This window comes from Sinohyriopsis cumingii, chromosome 18 (genome assembly GCF_028554795.1).
Source record: "Sinohyriopsis cumingii isolate HCF-2022 chromosome 18, ASM2855479v2, whole genome shotgun sequence".
In the NCBI taxonomy this organism is placed as follows: Eukaryota; Metazoa; Mollusca; class Bivalvia; order Unionida; family Unionidae; genus Sinohyriopsis; species Sinohyriopsis cumingii.
In genome coordinates this window covers 56053798-56073807 of record NC_142978.1, presented here as the reverse complement: position 1 = coordinate 56073807, position 20010 = coordinate 56053798, and the positions used below count along the sequence as shown (strand labels likewise).

At 36.8% G+C, this 20010-nt stretch overlaps 1 protein-coding gene across 1 annotated transcript in view; it reads left to right on the top strand.

Moving 5' to 3' along the window:
• LOC149776690 (uncharacterized) overlaps positions 1-20010 on the top strand; it is a 187124-nt gene that overhangs the window by 33895 nt on the left and 133219 nt on the right. Inside the window, exons 6-8 of the mRNA XM_089941330.1 lie at positions 10980-11099; positions 14958-15046; positions 17682-17830. Coding sequence (XP_089797456.1) covers positions 10980-11099; positions 14958-15046; positions 17682-17830 — 358 coding nt within the window. The remainder of the gene's footprint in view (positions 1-10979; positions 11100-14957; positions 15047-17681; positions 17831-20010) is intronic.

The following is a 20010-nucleotide window of genomic DNA, read 5'->3' as shown; positions in this document are numbered from 1 at the left end:
TTTTTTAAAGCTACATTAAAAACCCAAATCACAGACACACACACACACACACACACACACACACACACACACACACACACACTGGACTTAATTTATGCACCCATGTATAATTACAACCATTCTTTATGGAAGAGGAGCTGGACATTATGTACCATGTATAATTACAACCATTCTTTATGGAAGAGGAGCTGGACATTATGTACCATGTATAATTACAACCATTCTTTATGGAAGAGGAACTGGACATTATGTACCATGTATAATTACAACCATTCTTTATGGAAGAGGAACTGGACATTATGTACCATGTATAATTACAACCATTCTTTATGGAAGAGGAGCTGGACATTATGTATCATGTATAATTACAACCATTCTTTATGGAAGAGGAGCTGGACATTATGTATCATGTATAATTACAACCATTCTTTATGGAAGAGGAACTGGACATTATGTATCATGTATAATTACAACCATTCTTTATGGAAGAGGAGCTGGACATTATGTACCATGTATAATTACAACCATTCTTTATGGAAGAGGAACTGGACATTATGTACCATGTATAATTACAACCATTCTTTATGGAAGAGGAACTGGACATTATGTACCATGTATAATTACAACCATTCTTTATGGAAGAGGAGCTGGACATTATGTATCATGTATAATTACAACCATTCTTTATGGAAGAGGAACTGGACATTATGTATCATGTATAATTACAACCATTCTTTATGGAAGAGGAGCTGGACATTATGTACCATGTATAATTACAACCATTCTTTATGGAAGAGGAGCTGGATTTGCTTTATGCACCCATGTATAATTACTTCCATTCTTCAAGGATGAAGAGTAAAACATATTATGTACCATGTAATTACCCTGTTCTTTATTGGAGAAGAGTTAGACTTACTTGACCCATTGATAATTACCCTGTTCTTTAAGGATAATTGCTGGAGTATATAACTTTGGGTAAAAATTGATATTTCTTATTGCTTAGAGTTCAGGTACTTTGAAGTCAATTTTGGGGTAAGAAGATGATATTTTCATAGCAGCAATAGCTTACCCATAGCTATTGTTTAGCTTTCTTTTTTGTGCCAAAGAAACGCACCATCCATTATTGATGTCCATACATCCTCCCTTAGAGTGAAGAATCATCAGTATGATGCAATTCGTCATACAACTCCATAGCTGCCAACCCTCACGAATTTGGCATGAATTTCAGGACTTTTTCAGCAATTCACGGATTCACGCTGCAAGCCAAAAATTCACAAATTCTCCAATTCTCAATTACTTTAAATCTTTAATAAAATAACCGATTTCCCGTTAAGCTCAAGTCATGATATTCGCAGTTGCCAAAATGGTCCGGTACTGCTGGTCGTGATATTAGTAAAACTACAGCCGATTAGTACAGTTGGCCTGGTAGCAAGCATTTTAGCCTATTTTAGTCTATCTGTAAAAGAGTAGTTTTACAAATGCTTTTGAGAGAAACTGGGGCCAAACCGGAATTTTGCTCCGCACATGCGTCACCAACACTGATTTGAGTTACCATTCGGCATCGCATGTAAGATCTTGAAAATGTCTTCACCAATAAAAGGAAAAAGAAATGTATTGCTGAAAAAGTGAAGTTTAATTTGGAATATATCAAAAATTGGCACTGCATTCTTAGTATTGGGCATGGTGGCAGAGACGATGTGAGGAAGCTCATCAGTTGCAAAAAAGACGTAGAAGTAGGGAAAATTAAGAATTCGCAGATTTCAGCTCTGGAATATTTTAAGCCATCGGCTGAAGACCTGCAAGCTACCAACGCTGAAGCATTATTTGTGAGTTTTCTTGTTGAACACAATCTATCTTTATCAGCTGGAGACCATGCTAAACATTTGTTCCGACAAATGTTCCCAGACTCGAAAATCGCTTCCAAATTTTCCTGTTGAAGAACCAAAAGCGTTGCAGCTCCTGCACATTCCTCACAGCAACAGTGACAGCGAAAGAGTATTTTCTTTATTGAGGAAAAATAAGACAGACTTTAGGGCCTCCTTAGCTGCAGAAAATTTCTCAGCAGTTTTAGTCACCAAGATCAACCAGCAGGCAAGAAGTCTGAACTATTTAGAAAATAAATTTATGATCAAGCTGTTGAGGAAGTTCAAGTCTGCCACAGTATCATGTCTTGATAAATAACCACAAGAACAAATGAAGTTTATGAATACTGTAATAAATAGAAATGCAGATATTTTTCTGCATATAATATATAGTGTTTTAGTTTTATATTGTGATCTTGATATATTGTAGTATTGATGGTCAGAGTGGATGCATTTATTGTCATAGTATTTTTCACTAATTCATGTCCAAATTCACTACTTTTTATCCCTATTTTCACTAATTGCGAGCCTATAAGGTTGGCAGCTATGCAACTCACTGTGTCCTTGCTATGTTATTTGTAAAACAAGCACAAATAGTTCATCTTTTTCAAGGATGTTGATGTGATCAGACATATGCCAAGCACCAGAGAAATTTTACCTGCTGCAGTGTTTTTTAACTGCAGTTGTAGCCTGGCCTTTACAATAATTATCTCTATTGGTGTTCTATTATCCATTCATTTTCTCCAGATCTTTACATGGCATCCTTTTCCCTCCTGTTTCGGTTCCTTCAGGGACTTTGGGTTACTTCTTGTACACCCGCAGGGTTCAGATACACTTACTATCAAAATCATTTTATATCTAGGTTTTGGTAAGTCATTTATGCAAGGAATAATAACAGCTTGCTCACTAGATGCTTATTCTTCAGTCTAGATTGACACTGCAGGAACCACATCATATATGGTATCTGTACTGGATATTTGATTCAATGCATTAAATTTTTGTTCACATTGTTATTGTATGTATGTGCCAGTAATGTAATCTATGTAGCTTATCGTATATAACGTCCTTACATTTTATCGTATATGCAAGTGTCATGCATAGTACACTGTGTTAGATGTATTTTCAGCTGATAGGAGTCAACGTGGTACCAGCTGTAGAGTTAACTGCAGAAGTTGACCATAGCAGCTGTAAAGCTGAACCATAGCAGCCATAGCGCTGAGTGAACAGCATTGCTGGATGAGTAGCAGGTGATTGGGCATTGCTGACTGATTGGTGGGCACTGATTGCTTGATTGACCAAGGAATTGAATGGTCGTCAGTAGCTACCTGGAATACTGACTGCTTGATTGACTGGTAGCCAAGTGTGCCGGTGATGGAGTGTGTAACTCCATACATGTAATCTTTTAGCCATGAGCTAATTTTGGGGTTTGTAATACCCAGTGTTTTGGGATTGTAAAGATATTTTGTATGATATCTGTCCCTTTGTTTTCATCATTTTACTATCTGAGTAAAATGCCTCATTATTCACTATCTGAGTGAACTCATTTTTACTATTTGAGTAAAACACATCATTCTTTTCATTGTATGAAATTACTGTGAATCATTCACCTTTGTTCTTGCACTATGTAAGGTCATTTATTTATATTTTCATCTGTTGCATTATTAGGTTCGTGCAGAGTATGTCAGTTAGTCTAATATTTGGATCTTATACCCACACGTATTAATCATAATTCTCTTCTCATTCAAGTCATTCATCATTAAACATTGTATTTGTATCACCATCAAAAGTGTTCTTTTATAAACCTGAATTCCAACGTGGTTATCTTGTTACATCAGCAGTGAATGAGGGGTACCATCTCCAGTTTCAGGATTTACCTTCTTTATTGAGGACCCCCATCTTTCTTCACCAATTCAATTTGGTGAAACTGAGGGAGGAAGTGCACATCCTTTACATGAAGGGACTGTTGAGAGAGTCCTGAATGATCAGTCACCCGCCTTCTATTCCTGTATCTTCCTGGTCACCAGGAAAAGTGGAAAGTTTTACATTATAATCAGCACTTCCCTTTAAACTGGTAGAACCTTTCAAGATGGAGATCACCTCAGTCCAGAATTTGATCATCTGATTTGGCATTTGCCATCGACTTTCAGGATACTTATCTACACATCCTCATATTTCCTCCACATTGCAGATATCTCCAGTTTTGTTTAGAACAGGATGTTTTTCAATTCCAGGTCCTACTGTTTGAAGTTTCTTCCATGCCTAGATTTTTCACCAGAGTTATGTGAATAGTTATCGGATACATTTGGTTATTACTGGGAATACAATTTCTCCAGTATTTTGACTGCTGGCTGATCACAGTATTCAAATCCAGTCCCTTCATGAGGATTTGTACCGCTGTTGGTCCATTGTAACTCAATTGGGCCTTTTGCCCAACCTTGAGAACTCATTTCATCACAAGACTTCATTTACATAGGATGAATATTCTCACAAACAAGAACTTAAGAGTTCCACTGGGTTAGACAAATCAAATCCTGGCAGAGATGCAATGAGCAAAAACTGTCAGCTCAATAGTACCTGTCTGCTCTGGGAACCTTGAACACCTCTGCCAACTTGGTTCTATTAGGATGTCTTCATATGCAGCCTCTAGAGTTCCTCCTTTCTCACAAGGATGGAAACCTCACAATGATTCTCCATCAACACTGATTTTCCTAAAACCATCATTTCATCACCATTTGCAATGGTGGGTGACTCTGGACAGAGTCATGATTGGAGTCCCCATGCATGCACCTGAACCCTACTCCTGTCTATTCACAGGTGCGTCAGATTCTGTCATTTAGAACTTGAGGGCATAATTCTACAGGGTCTTTGACCCCATTCGAATCATTCCTCCACATAAACAACCTAGAAATGAAGGCTGTATGCCTAGCATTGCATGGGTGTATCAACAGAGTGAGGGGTCAATTTGTCATGGTCTCCTTCAGCAACACATCTGTCATATCTTATCTCTGATGTCCACGAGGCACACATGCCCCATCTCTTTGTAAGGATTGCTGGACCACCTTGGAGATCATAACGCTCAAGAGTTTAGCATATCCTCGGCAAGAATATCTTTACAGTACTGGCTGAGTCATCCTCACAGAATGGACTCTTCACCTCTCTGTTACAGAGTCCTTTTTCTTGGAGTGGGGAAGGCCCCTAATGGATCTATTTACAACCAGACTCAACAACAGACTTTCATTTTTCATTTCTCCTGTCCCGGATCAAGGAGCATGGGCAGTGGATGCATTCAGTCTCCATAGGGATCCGCTGTTCGCCATGCCTTTCTGACTGATTCCACAAAAAGTCCATCATTTCATCACCATTTGCACTCCTCAGATCATTCTCATAACCCCTCTGTGACCTCAGCACTCTCGGTTCATTGATCTTTTAGACCTGTTGATCACTTGACCAATGTCTCTTTCACTAAGGAGGGATCTTCTGTTGCAACACTGGGTTCCCTTCTCCACAACAGCCGACACATTTTCCACCTTCATGCTTAGCTCATCTCAAGTGATCTCTCCACCAGAACGGTTTTTCATGCCAAGTTGCCAGTTGCATCATTCAGGCCAGGAGAGCTTCTACATCCAAGGTCTGTGACGCCAGGTGGAGAATCTTCTGTGATTAGTGCAGTAGGAAATGTGTTGATCTTAGTTGCCCCTCTATAACTTCAGTTGCTGATTTCCTTTTTTCTTTCTTTTGAGAGCAAAAAATACTCTATCCACTATCAAAGGGCTACAGAGCTGCCATTTCAGACATTTAAGTTCTCTCAAGGCACAGAAATTGTTTTGGTTTCGCACCTTACTGATCTTATTATGTATTTTGTGCTGCAGAGACCTATTTCTCACTCTCTTACATCTAAATGGAATCATTCTTGTGTTTTATGGTCTTTAACCATATGAACAGTTGAGTGATGCTTCTTTTCAGGACCTCACTGTTTTTCTACTTGCCCTCGCTTCAGCATGCTGATGAAGTGAGATTCATGCCTTATCTATTGATACTGGCTGTCTTTGGTTAAGTGTGAATTATGATTTGGTTTTCACCCTTTGTTGACCGGGAATTTTAGCAAAAATCAATTACCTTACAATGCTCCACTTCAATAGAAATCTCAGTTGAATCTGTGCTTTGGATCATACAGATATACTTTTTTTGTCCTGTGATGGCACTCCATTTCTATCTTAAGGCATCCAAAGGAAAAAGAAAGGGTAGTAAGCTTCTTTTCCTCCCTCCCAAGAGTTCCGTAGACATTTCAGGTTCCACCATTTCACGATGGATTGTCACCATGATCAAAAAAGCATACCAGTCTCTTAATGATCAAGACCTTTCCTTGATTTAACTTTGACCCTATGAGGTTTGTGCCATTGCTACCTTCTGGACCTAGCTTAATCACTCTTTAGAGGACATCATGAAGGCATCATTTTGGTGTTCCCATACTACCTGTTCCTCCTTTCACCTCTGCTCATTATTACAGCAAGGCACAAGCATTTTTTCTCTTTGTCCCATTGTTATGGCACATGTGGCCCCAAGACATACTAACATTCCATAACATGGACCTCTCCGTCAAAGGTATTTTTTTTCTGGATGTTTTTTTAGTTTAATAGAGAATCAGCCAACCCTCCTTACTGACAAACTCAGCTAAACAGTAGCTATGGTTAAGCTGTTGGTTCTATTATAATGTAGTTTTTTTTTGGGGGGGGGAAACTAATTTTAGTTGTGCAATACATATCCATAGCTATTGTCAAATGCCTTCCTTCGACCTTGCTCTGATGTCCTGATGTAATAGTCATCTATAAAAAGATGAATAATCAGTGCTTGTTTTGCACATAACATATCAAGGACAAGGCAGATGCATGTAGGAGGCAGGGGCCAGTTTTTATGTACAAATTTAATGCTGCAATCAGTGACCAAGTATAAATCATAAAAATCAAATACACAAGTGAGGTGAAAAAGGTCCATGTTTTTTAGATACCTATATTAAAACAAAGCATAAGAATATTATCCACTTGACCAGAGAAGTCAATGGCAGTTCATAGCAGAAGAAGTTTATGCACCCCAACCCCTATTTTATACATGCAATTTTCACATCCAAAGGCCATTTTTGACAGCATGTGGTGCTCACAGTGCAAATGCAAGCCCTTTCCCTGGGTGATACGTTTGAAAAACATTGTCTACTAAATAGTTTGATACAATTCAGAATAGTTGTTATCCAAGCAGTTTTTGAGATACTCTATTTGCCTTGAACCCACGTGTCTACTGCTATGGGAGACTATCTCTTCTTTCTAGCCAACTATTGGTATTTCACTATGATATTTTATATTGCTTAGGGTTCAAGTACTTTGAAATCACTTTGGAGTAAATATGATATTTCATATTGTTAAGGGTTCAGGTAATTTGAAGTCACTTTGGGGTAAATGTATTTTATATTGCTTAGGGTTCAAGAATTTTGAAATAATTTGGGGATAAAATGATATTTTATATTGCTTAGGGTTCAAGTACTCTGAAATCACTTGGGGATAAAAAATTATATTTTATATTTCCTAGGGTTCATGTACTTTGAAATCACTTTTAGGTAAAAATGTTATGTTATACTGCTTAGGGTTAAAGTACTTTGAAATCACTTGGGGATAAAAATTATATTTTTTATTTCTTAGGGTTCAGGTACTTTGGAATCACTTTGGGATAAAAATGATATTTTATGTTTCTTAGGGTTCAAGTACTTTGAAGACACTTTGGGCTAAATATGATATATTTCCTAGGGTTCGAGTACTTTGAAATGACTTTGGGGTAAAAATGATATTTTATATTGCTTAGGGTTCAAGTACTTTGAAATCAATTTGGAGTAAATATGATATTTTATATTGTTTAGGGTTCAAGTGCCATATTTTGAAGTCACTTTGGGGTAAATATGATATTTTATAATGCTTAGGGTTCAAGTACTTTGAAATCACTTTGGAGTAAAAATAATATTTCTAGATTGCTTAGGGTTCAAGTACTTTGAAGTGACTTTGGGTTAAAAATGATATTTTGTGCAGGGTTCAAGCACTTTGAAATCCCTTTGATGTAACAATGATATTTTATATTGCTTAGGGTTCAAGTACTTTTAAAACACTTTGGTCAAAAATTATAGTTTTAGTTTAGTTCAAGTACTTTAAAATCACTTTTATATTTATAAGTTGGTGTGCATTTTCTTGTGATTTAGATTGCCAAAAACACTCTTTATCAACAGAATTAGAGGTTTACAACTCTTTCAACTAACTGGGTTAAAATATACCATATTTGCTGGCCTATAAGTCAATAAGGAGTATAAGTCGAATGAGCAAATTTGGCAAATTTTCCGTCCTTCATCCATATATAAGTCAAGGCTGAGTATAAGAAGAGGCCAAATAAATACCTAGGTTTGTGTTTTCCACTTAGTCCCACACAGCATCGTGAATTTTATCATATCTATACATTTCCAGTCAGGATCATTAAATGTAACTAAAAGTACCTAATTTGTTTCAAACAAAGTATTTTAAATGTATTATGTACTTGACGATGCTGACCCTAAAATTTGTTGAGTTATACATAACTCATGATGCTGAGAGGAATTAAATTATAATAACCTCCGGTTTCAAAAATATTAAAAATACACTGCATGCTCTTTCAGATTACCGGCAATAGGGAAATTGCATCATTAATACTAAAATGCTTTTTCCAATTTGTTTGTTTGGGGTGGGGGTGGGGGAGAGATACAGGGAGAAGGATGCATATGTATTCCATTGCATTTTTCTTCTGCACCTCATGGTCAAAATAAATTATGGTCTGATGTATGAGAGAGAAATAGAGAAAGTTCAGCTGTCCGTATTTTTTTATATACCTTATTGCCCTGTGTTGCTGAAGCTTTTGTCAAAGAGAGAAAACATTGATAAATGAAACAGTAAATGTAAGCTATGAAAATACATACCATATTCCTTCAGGTTTAAATATTCACAGTAGTTATTTTCATATAGACTCCATTAAGTTAAATCCCAAGAATGACCATTTCGCATGCTGTCTAATTTAATTTGCATGTATAATGACCTCTCCATTCCCAATAAATAAGATTTTGTTTAAAGTGCATGTATTCTTCCTGTACTTAGGCAGCAATTGTTTTTGATCTTTTCTCATGCTAGGTGTACATTACATTGCTGTCGGTTCTGTCAGCAAGTTTAAAAATGTCACTGGCTGAGAAATTTACACTAGTAACCATCTGGCATTTCCTTTTATTATATGGTATGGTGTTCATAATACCCATGGGTAGTCTCATTTCCCTATTGGTAGCCTCGCTAAACTGATCTGGTCTGCAGAATCTTGACCTCAAACAGGTGTTGTCTTGGAATGACTGAATACAGCCATAGCATATTTAATTAGCATGTAAATACCACAAAAAAGCAATGTGATTCTTTTAATAATGGAAGTGGCAACAAAAATTAGAAGGAATTGCTTACCTAGTGGTATTAATTGATAATGGAATGTGGTACTGCACTTGTACACGAATAAGATCAGTCATTAGGTAAGTGAACAATACAGATTTACAATCGTGAAGACATCTCTGTCTGTTCATCGCTCTTTCAATGGTGCATACGTTTTATTTAATCAAGTTTGCAAGGAGAAAATTGTGATGGAATGTGTCATTGTCATGGTTATTCATATTCTAACTTGTAAATTCTAATGCACATATATGTAATCAAATTTAAATGACATATATTATAAACAACATACATTACAGATGCATGCTGCTTTAGCACAATTACATCTGATGTATGTTCATTTTTAATACTGACAATCATGTAATTGTTCAAAATACTTAATGTGGGATCCTGTATTTTTTCATGCATAGTCTCTTCCCCAAAATTAATTTTTTTTATACGTTATTTTTCGTACTATTGGAGAATCATTTTCTGTATGAAAAATATGATAAAGCAATTCAGATGACAAAATTCGTATATAAGTTGATTCGGAATATAAGATGAAGCTAAGATTTTCTGATCAAAAAGTATTGTCTGATAAGCTGGCAAATGTGGTAATGTAATTATCACGGTTTCACTATGGTGAAAACAATATTTTATTGGATACTTTTATAAGTTGCTGATCCGCTTGCTTAGATTTAGTGTCAAATATATACATAGGTAATGCTTGTTATATTTAACCAGGTATGCATTACCATATCACATAGATAATGCTTGTTATATTTAACCAGGTATGCATTATCATATCATATAGATAGTGCTTGTTATATTTAACCAGTGATGCATTACCATATCAGACCGCTTCGGTGGCCCAGTGGTTAGAGCGTCCGCCTCGGATGCGGTAGGTCAAGGGTTCGATCCCCAGCCGCGTCATACCAAAGACTTACAAAAATGGTACTAACAGCTGCCTCGCTTGGCACTCAGCATTAAGAGGTTAGTGTTAGGACTGGTCAGCCTGGTGTCAGGATAATGTGACTGGGTGGGACATCATGCTTGTTATATTATGATAGTGCTTGCTATATTTAACCAGTGATGCATTACCATATATAGTGCTTGTTATATTTAACAAGTGATACATTACCATATCACATAGATAGTGCTTGTTATATTTAACCAGTAATGCATTACTATATCACATAGATAGTACTTGTTATATTTAGCCAGTGATGCATTACCATATCACATAAATAGTGCTTGTTATATTTAACCAGTGATGCATTACCATATCACATAGATAGTGCTTGTTATATTTAACGAGTGATACATTACCATATCACATAGATAGTGCTTGTTATATTTAACCAGTGATGCATTACCATATCACAGATAGTGCTTGTTATATTTAACCAGTGATGCATTACCATATCACAGATAGTGCTCGTTATATTTAACCAGTGATGCATTACCATATCACATAAATAGTACTTGTTATATTTAACCAGTGATGCATTACCATATCACATAGATAGTGCATGTTATATTTAACCAGTGATGCATTACACACTGACACACACACACACACACACACACTTGTCTGCACCTGCAAATAAATGGTAAAACATTAGGAAGTAAACCTGTTATTGTCTCCTTTTAGGGAATTGAAGGGGCTGAACCATGGCCAATATGTAAAAGTGTGTTCTTCCTTCATGGAGCTGATTGGACCAGAGTTCGGAAGATCATCACACCAACATTTAGCTCTGGTAAACTGAAGTTGGTAAGTCACATTTGTCAACTGTGCTCATGGTCCTAACCCCTGCCCCCCCCCACAAACAAAACAACAAGAATAAACTTCACTACTTTTCTAAACCTTTTGTGTTTGAAGGAAATACACAGCATAACACCATTTGTTGTTGTTGTTATAGGGGTTAATGCTATTTTTCAGCACAAGATAAGCTATACGTGGCGGCCAGTATAAATGGTGGAGGAAGAACCAGGGAAAACCCCGGGAAGAACCACCAACCCACGAGAAGCTACTGGCAAGCTTTCTCACATATGTACATTGGCCAGACTTGAGACTCGAACCCACACAGAGATGAGATGACACTGATCCATAACGGCATAACACCACTGAATGCATTCATTTGTAATGCTGTTGTCAGGAAACAAGAGGTTGATCTGCAAATTATTTAAGACCTGGATAAAATGTTAGTCATCAAGAAAGGGAGGCAATACTGCCAACTTAATGATTTTTCTCCCCCCCCCCCCACCGATATGACTGAATTTGACCCATATCAAGATTGATTATGACAGTGTAATGTTTAAAATATAAAATGAGTAAGTTAAATTCATATTGATGAAAATACAAATTTTCCACAATGTGTGAACCAGATTTGTAATTTTACTTTGGTTGTTTGTGATGCCATGTTTAAGGTAAAAATACACAACAGTGTTTCCATGTAAAAGCTACAGGTTCCATTTAATTTGAAATCAGATTGATTCCTTTGCATCATAAGATGTGTGTTTTATCGAACATGGTACAACACAGAATTCACAAAGTCATGAGTAAAAGTAGCATTCATGTGCAGAAAAATAAATCCGTGGTGCACGTCTCTCCCTAGTCAGTGTGGTGATCAGCAAGGGCACCATCATTAATTGTGTCATTGTTGCTGGAGTCAGAAGAGCCAAAGAACAAAGAGTGCTGATTGTATGTGACATCACCGTCATGTTACACAAGCCGAACTTATATTTACATTATTACAGAAGCTCAGCATTTTGTAATCAATTTGGGGTCTTTGTGCGTGTGTACTAGTGTGGCCATTGTCTGTCTACACCCAAGATTAAGTGATCACTTTGGGGTCTTTGTGTGTGTGTACTAGTGTGGCCATTGTCTGTCTACACCCAAGATTAAGTGATCACTTTTGGGCCATTGTGTGTGTGTAATAGTGTGGCCATTGTCTGTCTACACCCAAGATTAAGTGAGCACTTTGGGGTCTGTGTGCATGTGTACCTGTATGGGCCTAGTCAATCTGTCCATCCATACCCTAGTTTAAGTGCTCCATTTGGAGCATTTATATGCCATAGTCCATCTGTGAGTCCATACCATAGATGTAGCTGCTCTCTTTGAAGTTTGTATGTATGGGTACTTGTATGGCCATGGTCATTCTGTCAATATACACCCGAGATTAAGTGATCACTTTGGGGTCTCTGTGTAGTGTACTCTTATGGCCATAATACATCTGTCCATCTACACCCAAAATTAAGTGATCTCTTTAGAGTTTGTGTGCATGAGTACTTGTAAGGCCATCGTGCATCTGTCCATCTACACCCTAGAGTAAGTGATTATGTTGGGGTCTGCAGACCTGCCAATTCGTACAATTTTCCATAAATCTTACGAAATTTACCTTTAAAATACAGACTTAATGGTATACAAGCAAATAGTATGGAAAAATGAACATTGGCAAAAAATCCAGAAAATTTGTTCATCATTGTTTGATTTGGATCCGGGTTTCATATTAGAAGTAGTGAAATCAGTCAGGAAACCAGACTAACTTTACAGCAGCACATCAGATGATCATAGAATTTTTTTTTAAATGGCGTCCAGCAGGCGATGTATGTTTAAGACAAAAGGGGAAATAAACCTCTTGAAAAGTGTTAATAATCAACACAGAAAGATAAAAGGAATATTCAGATTCTTTTGATATAAGCTGGAAGGGACACAGTTATGTTTACTGGACATCACATGCCACTTTGAGTATGACTCATGGCAGGAAATATGATTGTCATCGTCATGTGGAATGGAAAAAGAACTTCCAAGCATTGAGCTCCACAGGGTTTGGAACTAAAGTTTGTGCAACTGTACTAGTGGCAAATAAAGTATATGCATACTTTACAAACTTTTCAGTTGAACATAATGTTTATCGTTGTTGTATGTTCCGAATACCAAACTTTTAATTACGTTTTCCAGCTTTACAATAAAGTTTATGGTATTTTTGTTACACATTACTGAAAACTGGCCAATCTTATGGAAAATAATCAACTGCCTTACTGAGACGGATTCATCAGGGTTGGCAGGTCTGGGTCTGTGTGTGTGGCTGCTCATATTGCCGTAGTCATTCTGTCTGTCTACACCCTAGATTAAGTGATCACTTTTAGGTCTGTGTCTACGTGATACACATGTGGCCATAGTCTGTCCATTACACCCTGGATTAACTGATCTCTTTGGGGTCTCTATGTGTGGGTGCTTGTATGGCCATAGTCCATCGCTACATCTACACCAAAAATGGCAGACCGCTGCATAAGACCCTATGTCATGTCTCACTAAAAAAGACTGCTGCAAGATACCCAGTATAATTTCTTCCCAACAAAACTCACTGCAAAATGTCCTATCTTTTGTCTCACTAGCAACCACTGCAAAATTCCCCATCTTGTGTCTCATTAACAAGAATGCCTGCAGGATGACCCATCTTTTGTGTGACTAACTTGAACATCTGCAAAAGGGTCCATCTTGTGTGACTAACTTGAACATCTACAAAAGGGTTCATCTTGTGTCTCGCTAACAAAAACAGCCGCAGAATGCCCCATCTCTTGGCTCATAAACAAAAACAGTTAATTATGTGCTTGATATCATGTCTGTGATTGCAAGTTGAACATGTATTTGTTTATTTGAACTGCTTGCTGCAATGTGTCCACTCACTGGATTGCATTTGACATGCCAGTGAGTAGATATGATTAAAGGGATTTATAACTTGGATTGCTCTTTTCTTGTCTAGCTAACATAAATTGTCACATATGGGATGGATAGAAGTTTTATAGTCATGAGTGGTAATACGTCAGTGATCAGAGTGGATTAACACAACATGAAAATACATAAAGGAGGCCATTGTTTATTTGCTCTGCATAGTGAACATTGTTTTGCAAGCTAGTGAGTCAATATAATTCAAGGGATTATCTTTCCAACATGAATTCTCTTTGTCTGCAATGGCTTGGTCTTGTCAAATTTCATTATTCTAAATGCCTCACCGATTATTGCTCATGCAGTGGAGAAGCTATAACTACCTGCAACAATTGGGCAGCATTTATATTTTCCAGCATATATAGACTGTCACCAGTCAAGCTGCATGAACACATAAAGCAGTTTGACAAATATTTTCTATACTTATGATTTTATGACTTGTCATCAAATTCATGACTTGACATGTAATTAAAGCTTTGTATACTATTTAAAGATGATGAAAACATGAACACATTTTTTGTTACTGAATTTTTCTCCCAGAACTAGGTATTCAGTTTAACATAATAATGATAATATAAAACTGCTACCGGTATTAATGATACTGTTTTATATTATTATTATTATTACTATAAACTAAACAATACATTGCAATCAACACAGGGCTGTCCTTCAAAATGCTGCTGAAGGTGCCCACTGTAAAGGATGATTTCCATGCCTTTTTTTCAAATTTTGTGAGAATGCTAATTTTTTTTAAAATGATTCATACATGAGGCTTGAAAGAAGAAGCATAGAAATATTGTTGGTGTGGATGGGCTTTTAAAAATAGTTTTGAAAAGCAATGGTACATTAACCTTATCTTCAGTTTTCTCACTTATTCGACATTTACTATCATTATTTCAGATGATAACAGAAATTAACAGATGTGGGGTAGTACTTGCAAAGACTTTTCAGAAAAATGCCCAGTCCAAGTCAAGTGTTGATCTGAAACAGTGAGTATGTTTGTTTTAGCTTACTTGGACATGCATGTTGCTGACCAATTGACCACATTGACTCAATTGCCTGTGTTTTCTTTACATCTGTTGATTCTATTGAAAATGCTACTACTTTATTAGAAACACATTTTCAGTTGATGCTGATAATTTATTGCAAATCAGATGAAAAATAAATAAGTTTTTTAAATTTTTTTATACATATTATATAGTGTCAGCTGTAAAATTGTTACCATGATGGTGACATTTGTCACTGAATCAGACAAGCGGTACACATCAGGTGGCAATTTGTAATGGTGTAAAAGTTGCCCAGACAAGATTGGCTTGTAGTCTATTGGAAGTTTAAAAAATGAAATACAATTGGGTGACAGCTGAAGATGGGAAGAATTTGGGGATCTGTTGATTTTTTTGGCATTTCTAGGGTTTGAACCCAGGTCTTTTTGAACCAGAGTTAGGTACAAGTAATACACTAATCACTCATAATACAGTTCAGTGGAGCCATACAAATGTTCTATGTTATAGGCGAGGCATCCCTTTGCTGAGGTATGTTAACAAGAAGGTTGTGTCATAATGAGATGTTACGACTCTATGGTCTTAAAATAAGTAAAAGAAAAAGAGTGAAAACCAACAAGCTTTGTATAATTCAATAAATATTTTAATTTCATTGAATACAAAGTAAAAATTTAAAAAGAACTTACAGTAGTGTGAATTAAATCCCGAATAGTCTTAAAAGTTCTAGCCATGTATTATGTTGTTTACAAAGTAAATGTCACTGGTAAGGTACACTGTGAACTTAATTTTGGACAGGTCAGGTACAAAATACAGATGTACATAACATAAAATCATTAAGAAAGAAAAATGCAAATTAAATGTATACATAAAAGAGGTATACACTAAAATGTGTACTGAGGAAAGACCACTCCTTTTGCCAGTAAAAATACACAAAAAACCAGTATTACTTGAAGACAGTATACAGACTCTAAGAATCACATTATGTTGTGATATATTGAAACTGCTACTGACAGATTTGGATTTTTTTTTACAAACAGTCAGGCAGAAATATTGGAGGATAAAAGCAAAACATTTATTATACACAAATGAAATTAGTGACAAGATAATATACAATGACTTGGTAAATTTTAGAAATCAGATCATGAAATCCAAAAGAACTGACATATAACCTGTGGCATAGGAATCATAATAAATGGAAATAAAAGGGTGACGTCCTCTGTTCCAGGAACAGGGAGGAGGGAAGGGAGTAGCTGGCTTGGTATATCACTCTGTGGAGTGGTTCCCTGATAATGTGGCCGACCCAGCTCCCTCTGGACCTCCTCCTGTCCCCCTTTGACAGAGAGAGGAGGTCCACAAAACCTGACTAACAGAATAACCTACTAACATGGCAACCTTGCAATCACTATCACAGTGCCAATCAAAGAGGTTGTTGTTGTTGTTGTTGTTGGGTTTAACGCCATTTTTCAGCACACAATAGGCTATACATGGCGGCCAGTATTAATGGTGGAGGAAGAACCCGGGAAAACCCCGGAAAGAAGCACCGATCCTCGAGAAGCTACTGGCAAGCTTTCTCACATATCCACATTGGTCGAATCCGAGACTCGAACCTATGCAGACAGAGGTGAGATGGCAGTGATCCGTAACGGAGAGCACATTAGACCACTCGGCCACTCAGAGCCCCCCCAATCAGATAGGTACAAACAAGAATATATGCATGGGGGCAGGTAGTTGAGCCTCTCTGAATAAGGAGTAAATGATGATGTGACACCAAAGCTACATGACTAATGCAAGGCAGCACGGGCCACACCGTAACTCCCCAGAGGGTATGCCAACAAATAAGAACATTACAAAACAAGAACACAGGGGAACACAAACACATTATTAACACCTGCGAGGAAGCGAAACCTACATGCTTCATGTGCACTTCAATAACAGACTATTCATTATTTTCTATTTTATTTTTGGTGTTTATTTTCCTTTTTCTTTTCTAGTTCTTGTCTTGCCTGCATATACAGTTGAGACAGAATTCCCTGGAATACTGGTGACAGTTATTGCATTTATTATTTCCTTCTTCTGCATGTTAATTTCATAGCAATTTCGCCATCATAACAGCACACCTGTGTCCCATCTCAAAAATAAATTTTCCACACTAATCTTCATATCATCAACTGGTTTGGTACTCTTGTTTGTCATGTTTTCTCATTACCTTTTATGCAAAGACCATCTCACACCATATACCACATAAATGGTACCTTATACTACATGGATGGTTACCTTTTTGCAAAGTCCACTTTACACCGTACACAAAATGGACAGTTAAGAGGTCTCAACTGTATATGAGTATTGTATCTAACAGGCCTTTGACTGCTATCAGGTTTCACTTCATTACATTAATAATTAAGTTTTTGTACAAATTTATTTTGATGCTTTAAGAGACTAAGTAGACCTCAATCATAATGCGTGTCATGGTTTCCATACTTTATTCATCCAGAAGAACGAAATACATAAAATACAATTTTAGAAAAAAGAACTGAATAAAGGTACTCATATAATTTTTATTTGCTCAACTTCAAATTGAACAAATACGAAATGAAGCAATAATTTGATAATTTTCTTCCTTTAGGCTATGTGGCAGATTTACCATGGATGTAATTGCCAGCACTGCTTTCGGAATCCAGACCAATTCCATGGAGAATCCAGATGATCCTTTTGTAAGCCTGGCTCAGAAAGTGTTTGTCTCTGAATTCTCTAGTCCAGGTGTTATCCTGTCAGGTATAAGAATAATTTTCATCCATGTGATTTCCTATCAGGTGCTGTATAAGAATAATTTTCATCCAGTAAAAACGATATTTACCCTGGTAAAAAATCCAGGTGTTGTCCTCTCAGGTATGAGAATAATTTTGCATTTAGTAACAACCATAATTACCTTGGTAAGAAATCCTGGTGTTGTCCTCTCAGGTATGAGAATAATTGTTCATTCAGTGACAACCATATTTAATTTGGTGTGATGAGCACTTAGCTGAAAATAACACTGTTTGTGCAGGGTGTATGGATCATTTTCACTGCCTTGCTGTAGTTGTCACCCCACTTCACAAGTATCATCCAGGTGTTACTGGTTTGGATATTGATATGTGCTAGATTTCATGACAACCTTGGTTATCATCTACTGCAGTGATACTGCCATGCCACACAGGTGCACTAATCATGAAAACTTGACCATCTGTCATGTATTTTAAAATCAGTTATGCAAAAGTTCACATGCAATCAATGTGAGGCTAAGCATATAAAAATATCTATGATACACTAATGATCGAAACAAAATCTGACTTTGGTTTACTTTTTGTGAAAAATGTTGTTTGCTTTAGTCTTGGTCGCCATGGTGTAACTGTGTGTGTCTGGTGGCCTTTTCCATGCACCTTTCACACTTCCTGATTGTGCATGACCTGAAGTCCATTCATCCATGCTCAAAATAATGACAGGTGGTTTCTGACCATAATTATTTGTCTTCTATTTCATGTATAAGCCGTCAAGAGGGTGCCATTTTTAAGATAATTGATAGACCTCTATTGGTTTTTATTACATATTAACCCACCTTAGTTTAATACATCCTGCAAGGTTTAATTTTTGGTAGACCAGCACATTTTTTTAATAGCTAATGTAAACTGACATAGAGGAAGTAGCATAAAGCATTAGTATGACCCAGAAAACAGAGACATTTACATCCTGATGTTTTCATTAAACAAGAACACATACAACTTTCTGTACGATTACATAAAGTTTTTGGTCCACCCATTCCTAATAATTACAAAAGTAACTTTACCACTCAAGTCTGTGGCAGAAGGACCAATCAAAACAAGGCACTATTTCTTCAGAATATCTTCCTGATTTTAGTCAACCTAAATGGAGGCACGTAGTTGTGGTGCATGCATAATCCTGAACCGCAGCAACATCAACGTCATCAGTGATGAAATTGGCAGAGGCATTGAAAATATTTGTGAAATGCTGGAGAAATACATCAATGAAGGCTCAGGATGGACTCTTGAAAGATGTAATCAAGTTGAGTACATCTCTCACCATATTTACCTTTTCGTTGATCCAGTTACACAGCAACACTAATGTGGGTCTTGCCAATATCATTTATAAATATAAAAAATGTTGACAATCTTTGCTTTGACTGGGCAATTTTGTCAGTGTTATATCCAGCTAGTGATCACCAAGACATGCCTCGAAAATACCAGCAAACACCTGGGCAGAATCGACTTTGGTGATAATGAATTTTTCCTGTGCAGGTTACTAAAGCCACACTGAAAACATTTGACAGACTTAACCCAGGTATCACTGTTAATGTGTTTGCTTATTATAAAGGCCTTTATACACTTGCATTTTTACCCCATGGATAGAATTGAGTTGTTGCTGAGTGAAATTAAAGAAACAGAATTGATATCGCACTTTGTATGAATCTTGCTCAGCTGCTTAGATGACTCCGTCAACATCATCGCAAGAAATATCCATGCAGACGTTGCATGCATGTATTTAAGGCTCAATACCTACTCACCAGTCATGACTTTTACTGTAATTTGCAGTTGAGAATTTACCCAAACATAACAACAAAAATTGCTTCATAACTTGCGTGGGTACAATGGCCATTTAACAATGCAAGCAGTAGCCATGGCTTCAAAATCACCAATAAGCGTGATCCCCAACAACATGGAAAAATAAATGACATTTGGGCTGTGTCGATTGCACTTTATTGATTCATTACACTTTATGAATTCATCCTTTGAAAGGTTAGTAAACAATCAAACCACGGAAAACTTCGGAACCACTTGGCAATACTGACCAGCCAATACAGATTTCACAACGAGGTAGGGTATATATCCATTCGAGTACAAAAATGACTAGAACAAATTTGCTGAAAATCACTTGCCACCAATTGAAGCGTTGTAGTCATT